Source organism: Mus musculus, chromosome 7 (assembly GCF_000001635.26).
Source record: "Mus musculus strain C57BL/6J chromosome 7, GRCm38.p6 C57BL/6J".
Lineage (NCBI taxonomy): Eukaryota > Metazoa > Chordata > Mammalia > Rodentia > Muridae > Mus > Mus musculus.
The window spans coordinates 43,561,646-43,576,472 of NC_000073.6; the positions used below are offsets into that span (position 1 = coordinate 43,561,646).

The 14,827-nt window shown below is 44.0% G+C and overlaps 1 protein-coding gene across 2 annotated transcripts; it reads left to right on the forward strand.

Moving 5' to 3' along the window:
• Positions 1-556: 556 nt before the first annotated feature.
• Positions 557-14,497, forward strand: Zfp658 (zinc finger protein 658). 2 transcript variants are annotated; one of them, XM_006540757.3, is made up of 6 exons: positions 557-776; positions 2,262-2,364; positions 2,969-3,198; positions 5,623-5,749; positions 6,000-6,098; positions 10,944-14,497. In XM_006540757.3, the coding sequence occupies exons 3-6, from the start codon at positions 3,139-3,141 to the stop codon at positions 13,319-13,321; spliced, it is 2,664 nt and encodes an 887-aa protein (XP_006540820.1). In that variant the 5' UTR covers positions 557-776; positions 2,262-2,364; positions 2,969-3,138; the 3' UTR covers positions 13,322-14,497. The 2 variants fall into 2 exon arrangements, with proteins under 2 accessions (XP_006540820.1, NP_001008549.1); NM_001008549.2 differs by lacking the exon at positions 2,262-2,364 and having other exon boundaries at positions 725-776; positions 10,944-13,816.
• The last annotated feature ends 330 nt before the right edge of the window (positions 14,498-14,827 follow it).

Sequence of the window (14,827 nt, forward strand, 5' to 3'; positions counted from 1 at the left end):
CACAATAAATAATGAAGAATTAAAATAAAAACACTTGTCATTGACAACAGATTTTCTCCACCTCTGGTCCCCATGAAAAGCCTCAGTGTCACATTTATTTCAGACCTTCATCTTTAAAGATTCCACATGGCTTCAATTCCCATTTCCCAACAAACCTAGTTTTTTTTTTCTTTATATTTATTAATTTATTTTTTATTTACTTCTTAGTTTAGAGGAAAAAAATCTTTTAAGTCCCTGAGAATATACAGAAAAAAAAATGGTATTTTTAGTAATATGCAGCATCCCGGTCTCTTGGAAATAACTGATATACACGTATAGGTAGGAAGTAAAATCCCCTGAAAATATGAGACAGCCTTGGACTTTCACTGTGTCACAGTCCACAAGCTTTGCCTGCTTATGTGCACACTGTGATGGTGGTCCCTGTATCATTGTATTGTGGGAGTGGCCATGACAGCTCCTAAAGGAACAGAAACTACAGGAAGATCCAAGTGAAGTATTGGCAAGTTGTAGCGTCACAAATAGTAGCGCGCATGCGCTTCGCCAGCCTCCACAAGGGGAAAAAAGGGGGTGTGGGAGGGTGGCGAAGAACACTGATTCGCAGTAAACGGAAGTGGTCTCGAGCGGTCATATCCGCTTAAATCTCCGCGCAGATCAGTTCTGTTATTGTTGCCCGCACTCCAGGAGAGTTTGGATTCTAACACTGAGGGCCCGGGGGCGGAAGTCGCAGGGAGGGACACTGCGCGTCCTGTGCAGAGTTCTCTGCATTGTTGTGAGAGGTGAGCGGCAGGGGCGCAGGGAGGATGCTGTGCTGTTGAGCGCTGATTTGTGTTGAGTGACAGCTGACACAGCTACTGGAGGGATGCCCTGGTTGAGCTGGGGTGGGAATCCTATGGGAGTTGGGAGAGCAGGGTTGCTGAGAGAGACAGACAGTGCAGCCAGCTACCGCAAGCCTGGGGCTAGCGTCTCTGAGGGCGATCGCGCTGCTTTCTAGTAGTAGCCTGCGAGAAGAGAACAGGCAGATACAAATGGAAAATGAGATTATTTGTGGTTTGGGCTTAATTTGGGAAAGCCAGCCATTCTCGGTCAGCCTGTGGCTTCTGCCTGCGGAACTAATACTAAGAACACGTGGAACAAAAGCCAGGGGATTTGCATATGCAAAGAGGGCACAGGCATCGGAGCTGCAAGTTGAGCCTTTGTGCAGGTAGCAAGGCTTGTAAAACAGGACCTTTTCGTTCCCAGCATGTAGTCTCCTGTAGAGAGCTAGCGCTGCAAAGCAAACGTTTAAAAGGCAAATCCTAATCCCCGGGCCGTTTTATGTGAGGGCTGGGACATGAGGCGGGTCAATGCTGCCTCTGCTGAGACCATATGGTCACAATAAGAGTCAGTGATTGGCACTTGAGCAGAAGGACCCTGTGTCCTTATTGGAGGTTGTATGTTCCTTGGGTATCACTATTGAGTTTATTGAAGATTCTCTGGAAACTAGTAAATTGTCATCTTGGCTGCCAAAGTAATAACGTTCTGGGGAACTAGGTATGCCCATTTTAACCCCGTGGTTAAATTAATCCTGTGGTCAGTCCACTTATCAGAGGTTACTTAAAGTCCAGAATGACAGTGAATATGTCCTGTGTACCATAAAAACATTGTGGACAAGGGAGAAATGTTTTGTGTCGAGGGCCTGGTGTTTATGTGCAGGGTTTCCAAGTCAGGGAAGGGATTGAGCCATTGAATTTAAGGAAGAGAAACAGGATGTCAATGTGGGCATAGATGAAAACGAAAATGTCTAGACAGGCACAGAGAGCCAGGAGTGGCCATCACCACACCACACTGCACCACATCTCTGCTCTCAGAAGGAGAAAGGGTTCTGGGTGCTGGGCACACAGAGACCGCCCGAGATCATGGGCACTGGGTGTGGTTTAGAGTAGGGAAGGAACGGGACTGGTCCTGCTCTTCCTCTTAGGGTGTGTTCTGGAACAGCCCATAAGCTTAGTTGTCATTTCTGAGAGAGAAATGGTTGTATCAATGCTGGTGGCATGCTTAAAAGAGCTCTCGTGAGAGCTGGGCACAATGGCGCACACCTTTAGTCCCAGCACTCAGGAAGCAGAGAGCCGCAGGCCAGCTACAGCAACACAGTGAGGCCATGTCTCAAAAAGTTGGGGACTGGGGAGGGCTGTGTCTGAACAGCTTAGCAAAGCTCAGAAAAAGGAGCAGCCTGAGCAGCTTGCTCGTTCTCATGTGTCTTTCTGTGTGGGTTCTGAGGGCAGGCTGAGCGTCATATCACTGCAGATCCCCAGTGCCCATGGTACACACCTGCGCCCTCACTGTGGCATCAGCGAGGTTAATTCCTTATCTCCTCACAAGTCAAAGGTACAGCAGCTGCAGTGAATCCTTCCTAACTATCGTGTTTGGCGTGTAATTCAGGGAAGGGGAGTTGTTTGGGGTTTTGGCATGTGTGTTGTATGTAGTCTATGCATGTGGGTGTGGGCATAGGTGCGAGTCTGTAAGTGCACCTGCACTGAGGCCAGAGTAAGCTACTGAGTGTCGTGTTCCATCACCCCAGCCTTATTCCCGTGAGGTTGGGTCTGTTGAGGTTGGGTCTGTCGCTGAACCTGGAGCTAGGCGGATAGCCAGTGAGCCCAGAGGTCCTCCTCTCTTTGTCCCACACAGCACTGGACTTACAGGCATTTGTAGCCAAGCCTGCCTTTTTCAGATAGCTAGGTATTTGAACTCAGGGCCTCTCGTTGGTGCAGCAAGCTCTCTTACCCACTGCGCCATCTTCCCAGACCCCAGATTATGGTGTTTGGGTTTTCTTTGTCATCACCCTGGTCAATACCAGACAGGGCTTTTCTGAGTATTATCTGTTCTAGCATGTCTACACTGGGCATGTCTTGGGCACTTAGAAACTCATGGGCAAATGTTGGCTGAGGATACAAGGTCATTCCCTCACTGGGGCTTTCTGCTGTCTCTTTAGGTCAAAGGCAGGCCACATCAGCCAGGCTGGGGGATTTTTCTACCTCACCACAGCTGGCCTCTCTGCTCAGCTGCTCTCCTGGGAACCTCTAGCCACTCAACCAGCTTCCAGTTCCTGAGAAAAATTGCATCTGCCAGCAAAGAGGCAAGAGAGGAAACATACCTGCTGACATGAAATTGTCCCAGAAGGCCCAGAGACTGCACCCACAGGAGCAGGAAGGGTCCCGTGAGGTAAGCAGCAGCTGCCGAGGGCCCAGTTCTCTAAAACTGGAGGACAGACATGGGAAGTAGCAGATCCTGGGCTCCTCCAGCTAAGAGCAGAGCACAGGGGCCAGTGCTCCTGTACCTCCTAGTCTGTCATGTCACTCATTGTCCTGCCTCCTGGTGCTTAGGTAGATGCAGCCCTCAAACCTGTGCCCCCCCCCCCAATATCCTCAGTCCTGTATCTTCTTGTCCCATTTCATAGCCACTGTAATTTTGTGAGTCTCTTGAAGGAGTTCATTTGCCATGGATTCGTAGCGGGTAAGTCTTAGAGATGAGTGACTGAGGATGCCTTGCCAAAAAATAAGATCCATACTGTTTATGGCTCTAGAGGCAGTGAGACCTGGGAGAATGGAGCCAAGAAATAAGGCTGTCTTAGTTAGGGTTTTGCTGCTGTGAGCAGACACCATGACCAAGGCAACTCTTATGAAGACATTTAGTTGGGGCTGGCTTACAGGTTCAGAGAATCAGTCTATTATTCTGAAGGCGGGAACATGGCGGCACCCAGGCAGGCATGGTGCAGGCAGAGCTGAAATCTTCATCTGAAGGCTGCTAGCAGAATACTGGCTTCTAGGCAGCTAGGATGATGCTCTTAAAGCCCACACCCACAGTGACACACCTACTCTAATAGGGCCACACCTTCCAATAGTGCCTGCCACTCCCTGGGTAGAACATACATAAACCATAACAGAGGCCGACTAAAGTCTCATGCAGTGACCAACTTTATTCCAAGCATCAGACAATTTATATTCAGAGGGCTTAAGGGGAGTCACATGTGTAAGGTGTGTCTAATCACAAGGGCAAGGTTTATGGGGCAGACAAGCCACACACAGCAAAACCATGTTTTTCCAGAGACACGTAAACAAATAACAATACCCAGTTGTAATGAGTAACCTGAAGTAAATTCACTCCTATCCACTTGACCTGGAAGGAGCATGAAAACCCATTCCAAGGACAACTCCATAGTTTTTGAAGAAACTGAGGTCACAGATCTTGTCTGCTCACAAGCATTCAGACTTCTCACACAGCTCCATGACTGGACAAGATTCTTCCAGTATACCATACATGCCATTACTTATATATGAAATAACTTGTCAGATGTATGCACACACTGTAGAGATGCATTGGAAATATTTCTGTAGCAGCACCTGTCCTTTGGCTAGAGTCAGTGTGTAGGTTGGGAAACACTTTCTTATTCTCCCTGAAGTCTCTGTATGCTGTGTGAATCAGAAATTTATTTCCTTTTCACTCCCTCTTCTGGAAATCCTGCCATTCAAACTTGATTCCCCACTGTATTTTTTAAATTATTGATTGTTTAGATTTTGTTTTCATTCATTGTAGGGGAATGGTACGTGCATACTCAGGCATTGTGTGGAAGTCAGAGGACAACTTCCAGCTCTCTCTCTCTCTCTTTCTCTCTCTCTCTTTCTCTCTCTCTCTGTATATCTTGGTCAAGCAGGGCAGCAATCATTTTTACCTGCTGAGCCATCTCCTTCACCCTAATTCTCTATATTAAAGTTTTTTTGATTTTTTTCCTTTTTCTGGCAGAATATTTATTTAACTTTCTAATCTGTCTAATACTTGTTATTGTTTTGTTTGTTTGTTTGTTTGTTTGAGACAGAGTCTCATTGTGTAGCCTTCTCTGGCTAGAATTCACAGCCTAGACCAGATTAGCCGTGAACTGATAGCCATCCACCTGCCTTTTTCTTCAGAGCACTGGGATTAAAGGCGTGCACCACACCTACCTGTTATTGTCTTAAGAGACAATTTCAAGCTTTTTTTTTTTTTAATTTGTAATATATCTTTCAGTGAGTTGTCTTCTGGCTCGTGGATGGATTATTTATGTCCAAAGATCCTGGAGGTATTTGATGTGGGATTTTTCTGAATTAGTGAAAATGAAAATGAACTCCCCAAGTTAAAATGAAACATCGCTGTCGATTTTGTGCAAACTCTTTAGTCTTGAGTACTCCTCCCTCGCCTGGTTCTCAATGAATCATGATAATTCACCACTCCACTGAGCTGCCTTCCCTGAAGCCTAGAATAATGTTAGTTCTAAGTGTCAAACTGCTTATTCTTTTTTGAAGTATTAGTGACAACCCATGTCTGGCTGCTTTGGGGATGAAAATCTGAGTGTACAAGAGATGGATATTTTTATGAACTTTCTTAACTTCTGAAATATTTATATAGCACACATTATATAATATATATTTATATTATATATGATTCATATAATATGGAATAGATATTTTCTGGAAAGCTGAATGATCTGTCATAGTAAAGAACCGCTGAGCTGCTGTGCTGTGTGCCCTGTCTACCTCTCTGGTGAAGAGTAACTCAGAATGGACTGCACTCTGTGTATCATAGACTGTTACAGTGTTACCTTTTCTGTTACAGAGATTGGTGTCCTTTGAGGATGTGACTGTGGACTTCAGCCAGGAGGAGTGGCGACGCCTGGACTCCGTCCAGAGACACCTGTACCAGGACGTGATGCTGGAGATCTACAGCCACCTCTTGGCAGTGGGTGAGCATGGCTGGCCCGGGGATACAGGATGGGCTTCGTTGAAAATATTTCCTCCTTCTTTTGCTAGAACATGGCGGGATATCAAAAGTGGGACATGGTTTTCCCCCATGCTTTGTCCCAATTACTTTTTGACACTCCGAGTTAATTACTCTGTGCCCAGTACAAGATATTAATTTTCCAATCAGCCAGTACAAAGCTTATTGGATGACCTCTAAAGCTACACACTAAGCAGATATTCTTCCAACTACAGGCTACCCTGTTCCTAGCCCTGGGGCCATCTTCAGGATAAAGAAAAGAAAGGAGGCACGGACAGGAGAGGCCAAGCTCCCACATCCTTGTTGGTGTCAAGGTGAGTGAGTAGGCCCTGGATGGAGGTGGATGGTATTAGAGGGCCGGCACCAGCCTTCCTCACTCGTCCCTTCCCCTAGTGGTGGGCACCGAGCTTGTCTGCTTCCCGACTCTTTACAGCTAATGCTACAGTGCATTGTGAGTACAGACCAGGGTCGTGGGCACCAGGCTTGCCCCGACACTACCTCTCTACAGCTAATCCTACAATACTTTGTAACTATGGACCAGGAGTGAGGACACATATCTCAGTGGTGGAGTGGCAGGCTGACATTCAGAGAGCCTTGGGCTCAGTCTCCAGTGTGGCAGAAGTATAGGCAGACAGACAGCTGTGTCAGCGTGGAGAAGATACACTTGTGAGATACAAAGCTTTCAGCATAGCTGGTGATAGTCTCATTGGATCTTTTTAAGTTAGTTTGGTTGTCTTTTTCTTGTGATAGCTGTCACGAGTTTTCCTCTCCTGGCCTTTCCCATGCTGACCTCCTCCAGCCCCGTCTTGTTGGTCCCTCTCCTTGCTACAAATTGTCTCCTTTCTGCCTACATGTCACATATGTTCCACTACTCTTTTTCTTTTTTCTTCCTCCCTTAAGATCCCCTTTTTTGAAGTACCTTTTCCTACTTCGACTCTTTATATACAACACATACAGACATACCTATGCAGAAATTAAAATCTAGAGTCCACCTCTAAGAAAAAAAATGTGGTACTCTGTCTTCGAGTGCCACTTAATTCCCCTCACATCATGGCAAGTCCCATCCATGTCACTACAGTTGTCAGGATTTTGTTTTTTTTCCTTTATGGCTAACTAAAACCCCATGAGGTTGTATGTTCTGCGTGTATGTTCTGCATTCTGTTAATGCTTTCATCTCTTGAGAGACATCTGGTCTCATGTCTCCGTGCAGCATAAATATGGCTCTGCAAACATGTCTGCTTATGTTCATACAGAGTCCCTCCGGCATATAGGCAGGTCGGTCTGGCCGGGTCATATGGTAGTCCTGTTTTTAGTTCTTTGAGGACTTCTTTAGTGGCTACAGCAGTTGACACACCCTGGAGCAGTGCACGGGGGTGTAGCTTTCCTTTTTGGTGTTTCTTGTTTGTTTCTTTTCTTTTTTTTTTTTTTTAAAAGGATTTATTAATTTGTTTTCTGTGCATGAGTACACTGTTGCTGTCTTCAGACACACCAGAAGAGAACATCAAATCCCATTACAGATGGTTGTGAGCCACTGTGTCGTTGCTGGGAATTGAACTCAGGACCTCTGGAAGAGCAGTCAGTGCTCCTAACCACTGAGCCATCCCACTAGCCCTGGATCTTTTCTTAATAGCCATTCTGACTAGGGTGACCTAGATATGAGAGAAGTTTGAAACTGTGTTTCTCTGATGATTAAAAATATTGAACATGTTTTCAAATGTGTATTGGCCATTTGAATACCTTTTGAGAATTATCCATTAAATAGATTATTGCTTGATTGGGGAATTTGGTATTTTTGCATAGTCTATATATTAATCTATAGTTAGAAAATATTCTTTGCCATTTTATAGGCTGCCTCTTCATTCTGGTGACTGTTTCTTTTGCTGTACGGGTTTTTATATAACCCCGTTTATCAGTTCATGGAATTTTTTCCCTGTGCTATTGCAGTCATTTTCTAGAAGTCCTAGACCATGCTTGTCTCATATATATATAGTAGCTGTCTTCAGACACTCCAGAAGAGGGCATCAGATTTCGTTACAGATGGTTGTGAGCCACCATGTGGTTGCTGGGATTTGAACTCAGGACCTTTGGAAGAGCAGTCAGTACTCTTAACCACTGAGCCATCTCACCAGCCCCCCCCGCCCCCCCATGCCTGTATCTTTAAGTTTTGCTTCTGTCTCTTGTAGGAGTTCTAGAATGCTATCTATTATATTAAGATTCTCAGTCTAAGTTGTTTATCAGGGCTTAAGAGACTTGCTGCTCTCCACAGCACCAAGTTTGGTTCCCAGTACCCATACGGCAGCTCACAACTGTCTGCAGTTCCAGTTCTAGGGGATTTGATCCCCACAGACACTATCAGCAAATACCCACACACATGAAACAAAGTAAATAAACATTTTTTTTTGTTTTTTTGTTTGTTTTTTGTTTATTTTGAGACAGGGTTTCTCTGTGTAGCCCTGGCTGTCCTGGAGCTCACTTTGTAGACCAGGCTGGCCTCGAACTCAGAAATCCGCCTGCCTCTGCCTCCCGAGTGCTGGGATTAAAGGCGTGCGCCACCACGCCTGGCTTAAATAAACATTTTTAAGAAAAGAGAAAGCTGGGGATTCAGCTTCATTTTTTTTACAGGTTGTCCCAGCACAATTTGTTAAAGATGCTTCTTAATATTCTTAATTCTTGAATGTGTTTTGAATTTTTTTCCTAAGATGTTTTGTGTCCATTTTTATTAAGGGAATTATTCTGTAGTTTCTGTTGTGGTTGTGGTTGTGGTTGTTGCTGCTGCTGTAGTTGTTGTTGTTGTGTTGTGTCCTTACAGTTTTGGTATTAGATGCCAACACTAGCTTCGTACAGTGTGTCTTTTAATGTTTCTCCCCTTTCTACTTTATGAAAAGGTTTAAGGAGTGTTGCCTGAAAGATTTGGGAAGATCCCCCGGTGAATCTTGGGCTTTTCTTTGCATGCAGGTGCTTCACTGTTGCTTCTTATGAATCTATTTTGTTTATATCTTCTTGACTTAATTTCCTTGGGTTTTTTCTTTGTTTTATTGTCTTCTTTTGTTGTTGTTTTTCAAGATGTGGTCTCATTATATAGCTCTAACTGTTCTGGATCTCACTCTGTAGACCGGGCTGGCCTTGAACTCAGAGATCCACCTGCCTCTGCCTCCCAAGTGCTGTGATTAAAGGCATGAACCACTACACCCAGCAGGGTTTTAACTTTCATAGGTCATATGTGACAAAAATTTTAATCATTTACTCTTATTTTTTTTAATTTTTTGTTTTTTAATGTAAGATTTCCAAGTACTCACTCCCCAGTATTTTGTATGCCTTTGGAAGCTGTTGTAATATTCTCTTTTTCCATTCTAATTTTATTAATTTGAGTCTTCTTTTCCTGTCAGTTGGGCTAGGATTTTTTCCATCTCACTTTTTTTTTTTTTTTTTTAAGTGTGTATGGTTGGGTGTTTTGCCTGCACAAACATATATACACCATGTGTGTGCAGTGCCCACAGAGGCCAGAAGAGGGCATCTGATCCCCTAGGACTGGTGTTCCAGTGAGTTGTGAGCTGCCATGTGGGTGCTAGGAACTGAGCAGTCAGTGCTCTTAACAACTGAGCAGTATTTTGAACCCCAATCTCCTTTTTTTCCTTCTGTGTATTCTGTTAGATCTTTTTTCTTTCATCTACTTTAGATTTTTGTCTTCCTCCTCTTCCTCTTCCTCCTCTTCCTCTTCCTCCTCTTCCTCCTCCTCCTTCTCTTCCTCCTCTTCTCCTTCTCCTTCTTCTTCTTTGAGACCTTTAATTGCATCACTAAGTTGAACTCTCTGATTTCTTGAATGTAAATATCTCAGAAACCACCTTTCTCTTGGAACTCTCTGAGCTGTATCCAAAGATCATGGTAAGTTGGCATTCCTCTTCATTTTGTTCCAGAAATGCTTTCATTTCCTCCCCGATTTCTTTGTGACTCACTGTTTATTCAGAATATACTGTTCTATGTCCATGTATCTGTGCGGTTTCTGTGGTTTCCTTTCTGGTTGGCTTTTAGTTTTGTTTCATTATGGTCTTGTAAGATGCAGAGCATTTTTCCAGCTTTTTTTTTTTTGTATTGTTCAGATTTGTTTTGTAACCTAGCATATGGTCTGTTTTTTGGTTTTTGAGAAACTTCCATGGGCTGCTGAGGATTGTATTCCATTTCTGTTGGATGGAATATTCTGTAGATACCCCTTAGATATATGTGATCAGTGTTGTAGATTTTTCTTATTTATATTTCTCTCTCTCTCTCTCTCTCTCTCTCTCTCTCTGTGTGTGTGTGTGTGTGTGTGTGTGTGTGTGTGTGTGTGTGTGAATAAATGCCACATGTATCAGGGTTTCCACAGAGGCCAGATGAGGATGTTGGATCCTCTGGAGCTGGAGTTAACAGGTTCCTGCTGTGGGTGCCGGAAACTAAACTCCAGCCTTCTACAGAAGCAGATGCTTATAACTGCTCATATAGAGTTGAGATCAGAAAAGTAAGGAAAGGCCACTATATGTGTAAATTGATGTTTTAAAAAAAAGGAAAATTTACTGATTTTAGATTATGGTTCAGAGATAGAGAATACTTTTCTAGATTAAGTAAACTTCCACCCCTAACAACAGTGAGTGACAGTGAGTCCTTAACTAGATGAACAAATGGGCCAAAGGCGTGAGTATGCTGTTCTCTAGAACTGATGGAGTCCTCTGCTCTGTTGGTCTCTGTTTGCTTTCAACTCTTGGCTACCTTGTAGTAGCCTTAACACTTTCTTCCCCTACCCCTCACCTCACTAGGTCTCCTACATGAGTCAAATTCATTGCCTTCGTCCAGACAATCTTCCCCACAGATTATCGCGGCCATCTTTACCACTGATCTAAGAATTCACATTACTGTTTCTTCATCTGTAAAACAGGGAAAGCGGTTGTAATTGCTTTATGAGATGGTTTGTGGGATAAAATGAGTTCGTTTCCATCATAAAGAAAGTTGCCTGGTAGTCAAGTGTCCCACGGCTAATGTGTGGCGTGTCATAAGGGATCTAGGCATGTTCTGCTCGTTGGCATAAGTACCTCACAGATTTTTTTTTCTTCGTGTTGCTTATTAACTCTGTGGTTTCTCACCCATCCTGTTCACTGTGCATATTCTTCTCACCTCTTTCCTTCTCCCAGAAGTGGAATCAGAGTTTTACAGGCCTCAGCAGAAAGCATCTGAGGAGGCAGCATTCCAAACTAGTAAGGCAAGCGCAGTCACAAGGCATGGCTTGTGGTGCTCGATTTTAGAAGAACTGTGGCAAGATCCTGACCCTGCACAAAGAGATGGGCAAAACCAGATCCCACCCTGGAGTCCTGGGGCTTCCCTCAACAAGAAAACAGCGCGAGCAGATAGAGACTGTGGGTGGAAAGAGCCCGGGAAGACCACTCCCTTCGTAGCTAACCTTTTTTCTACACAAAAGGGAGCTCCAAGGTTACTTGCAAAACGTTTGAACCCTAACCTTGAAGCCAACGGTGAAGAGCAAGGCAGTGTCACAAAACAGCTGAATGGTCTTGTTACATCTGCTCACCTCCTCCCGCAAGACTCTTCTAATGCTAACTGTACAATTCTTCGTGAAACATGGAATCCGTGCAAAGGTAACCAGTGCAGAAAAGTTCCCACCCATAAACAACTGACAGAGAAAGAAGCTCATTCTCGTGAGAAACTAGATGAAGGCACGGAATGTAGAAAAGTCTTCTATGACGAATCTGCTTTCTGTAAACACCAGGCAGCTCACGCTGGAGAAGGACCTTTTGTCTGTCACAAGTGTGGGGAAGCCTTCCTCCAGAAGACAGAGTTTGCCTCCCATCAAGAAACTCACCCAGAGAAACCTTATGAGTGTCCCGACTGCGGGAAGTCATTTAGTCGAACGTCCAACCTGCAGGTCCACCATCGAATTCACACTGGAGAGAAACCTTATGAGTGTCGGGACTGTGGCAAATCATTCAATAATACATCCCAGCTGAAGGTACATTATCGGATACATACAGGGGAGAGACCTTACGTGTGTCCCGTATGTGGGAAGGCCTTCAAGCAGAAATCAATCCTCAGCACGCATGAGACAATTCACACTGGGGAGAAGCCTTACAAATGTACCGTTTGTGGGAAACTGTTCAGCTGTACGTCCCGACTGAAAGTGCACTACCAGATTCATATGAAGGAGAAACCTTATGAATGCGGTGACTGTGGAAAAGCCTTCAAGCGAAAGTCAAGCCTCACCGTTCACCAGAAGATCCATATCAGACAAACACACCACGAGTGCAGCGAGTGTGGGAAAACGTTCAACCAGAAGTCCGAGCTCAGCACTCACCAGAGACTTCACCTGGGCAAGAATTCCCACAGATGCAGCGACTGTGGGAAATCGTTCACTTACGCATCCCAACTGAAGATGCACCGTCGGGTTCACACGGGGGAGAAGCCCTACAAGTGCCGGGACTGTGGGAAGTCCTTTACGTACTCATTCACGCTGAATGTGCATCGCCGAATTCACAAGGTGGAGAAGCCTCACAAGTGCAGCATCTGTGGGAAAGCTTTGGCGTCTAAGTACCAACTGGAAGAGCATGAGCGAATTCACACAGGAGAGAAGCCTTACGTGTGTACTGAATGTGGAAAAGGCTTCCATGGTAGGTCAGGTTTCCTAAGACATCAGATTACTCACACGAGGGATAAACCTTTCGTCTGTCATAAATGTGGGAAGGCCTTCTTTCAGAGGTCACAGCTGACATCTCATCAGCAGACTCACACAGGAGAGAAGCCTTATACGTGCCATTACTGCGGGAAATCATTCAGTCACACATCCCAGCTGACGGTCCATCATCGAATTCACACAGGGGAGAGACCTTACAAATGCGACTATTGTGCGAAGTCGTTCAGCAACTCCTCCCAACTGAAAGAGCATCTCCGCATTCATACCGGGGAGACGCCTTATGCATGTTCCGAATGTGGGAAGGCCTTCAGCCGACGATCGTCCCTCAATCTACACACGAAAATTCATACTGGAGAAAAACACCATATATGTAGTGAGTGTGGGAAAGCCTTTAGTCAGAAGTCAGTACTGCGGACACATCAGAGAATACACACTGGGGAAAAGCCTTACAAATGCAGTGACTGTGGGAAGGCCCTGGCTTCAAAGGGCCAACTTCGAGATCATCAGCGGATTCACACTGGCGAGAAACCCTACATGTGCCCTGAATGTGGGAAGGGTTTCTTTGGCAGGTCGTCTTTGCATAGACATCAGATAACTCACACTAAGGAGAGACCTTTTGTCTGTCAAAAATGCGGGAAGACCTTCATCCAGAAGTCAGCACTGACGTCCCATCAGCAAATTCACACAGGCGAGAAGCCCTATGTGTGCCCTGAGTGTGGGAAGGGCTTCTACAATAAGTCATCTTTACCTAGGCATCAGATGACTCACACTAGGGGGAGATCTTTTGTCTGTCAAAAATGTGGGAAGGCATTCCTCCAGAAGTCTGTGTTGAAATGCCATCAGCGGACTCACACTTGCAAGAAGCCTTAGCAATGCCATAGGAAATTGTTCCATAATAAAACCCACTGAGGGGCCCTCATCATCCCTACATAGAAATGCAGAGAGCATCCCAACTGGATGTGCAGCACTGGGTCTAGAATGGAGAGAGACACTACTGTGTTCTGAGTGTTAAAAGGCTTTTAACAGCATGTCAGATGATAATAAATAGCAAGCAGCTCATAGTAGACACAGTTCTTTTTAGGCTCAGTTTTTGTGTGAAGCATATTTCCTCATAGTCTATAAACATATTCCTAACTGAGGTATAATCTTTAAATTACTTGAAGAGAATGTTTTAAAAGAATTTATTGGGGCTGGAGAGATGGCTTAAGAGCGCTGGCTGCTCTCCCAGAGGTCCTGAGTTCAATTCCCAACAACTACATGGTGGCTCACAACCGTCTATAATGAGATCCGATGCCCTCTTCTGGTGTGTCTGAAAGCAGCGACAGTGTACTCACATACATGAAATAAATCTTTTTTTTTAAAGGAGTTTATTGTACATTATTTCTTCTGTACTTTAAAATATCTAGATATACACTGCTTATTAATAGACACATTATTTGTGAGAGACATTTGTAATCTGATTTCCGGTTTTCATCCAAGGAGGAAACCCTAAAGCAATGGGCTGAGAAATGTTTCTCTATAGAAGATGGCAAAAGATACATTTGTTACCAGACTATAGGAAAATTTGGGGGATTTTCGTATCAACGATATTCCTATTTATTGTGGGATAATAATGTTTCTATAATGCAAGAAAGGAAACAAGATACTGTTCTCTGTCAAAAGTGTGTCTAATATGTATGTCTGGTTGCACACTTTTGTTTATATGACATCAGTACTTACATATGTGTTACCTCAGATTAGTGGGGTTTTCCTGACCAGTTTCTTCTTTTAAGAATCTAATTTGTGTTGACAGTCTATCCCCTAGTCACACCATCTTGAAACTGCACTGTCAATAATTAGTAATCTTTTCACCATATACAAGTAGCTTTTGAGATAAATCCATAAGTGAAATTCTATAGCATTCACTATTCCTTATAACTTTTCTCTTTTCATGTTAACTCATTGTACCTGTTTTCCATGTGTTCCATTTGTAATGAACTACATAGACAGACTCAACCACTCGTTATAGAATCATTGACACATAAGACAATAAATAGTGAAGTTGTGTGCATGTGTGTGTGTGCACATGCATGAGTGCCATGGCACATGTGTGGAAGTCGGAGAACTATTTATGGGAGTTTGTTCTTTATTAACAACATTCAGGTCCCAGGAATTGAACATGTGCCATTAACCATTGAGCCAGCTTGTGCCCATTATGGTTTGTTTTTTTTTTGTTTTTTGGTTTTTTTTGGTTTTTTTGTTTGTTTGTTTGTTTGGTTGATTTTTGGGGTTGTTGTTGTTGTTTTGTCTTTTTGGGTTTTTTGTTTTGTTTTGTTTTGTTTTTTGTTTTTTTGTTTTTTTTTTTTGAGACAGGATCTCAATATGTAACCTTGGGTG

Excerpts from the sequence above, each read along its gene's own strand:
- Zfp658 (XM_006540757.3), top strand. The coding sequence starts at position 3,139 with ATGAAATTGTCCCAGAAGGCCCAGAGACTGCACCCACAGGAGCAGGAA. Across the intron at positions 3,199-5,622 it reads AGCAGGAAGGGTCCCGTGAG|AGATTGGTGTCCTTTGAGGA; the intron begins GTAAGCAGCAGC and ends TTTCTGTTACAG. Across the intron at positions 5,750-5,999 it reads CAGCCACCTCTTGGCAGTGG|GCTACCCTGTTCCTAGCCCT; the intron begins GTGAGCATGGCT and ends TTCCAACTACAG.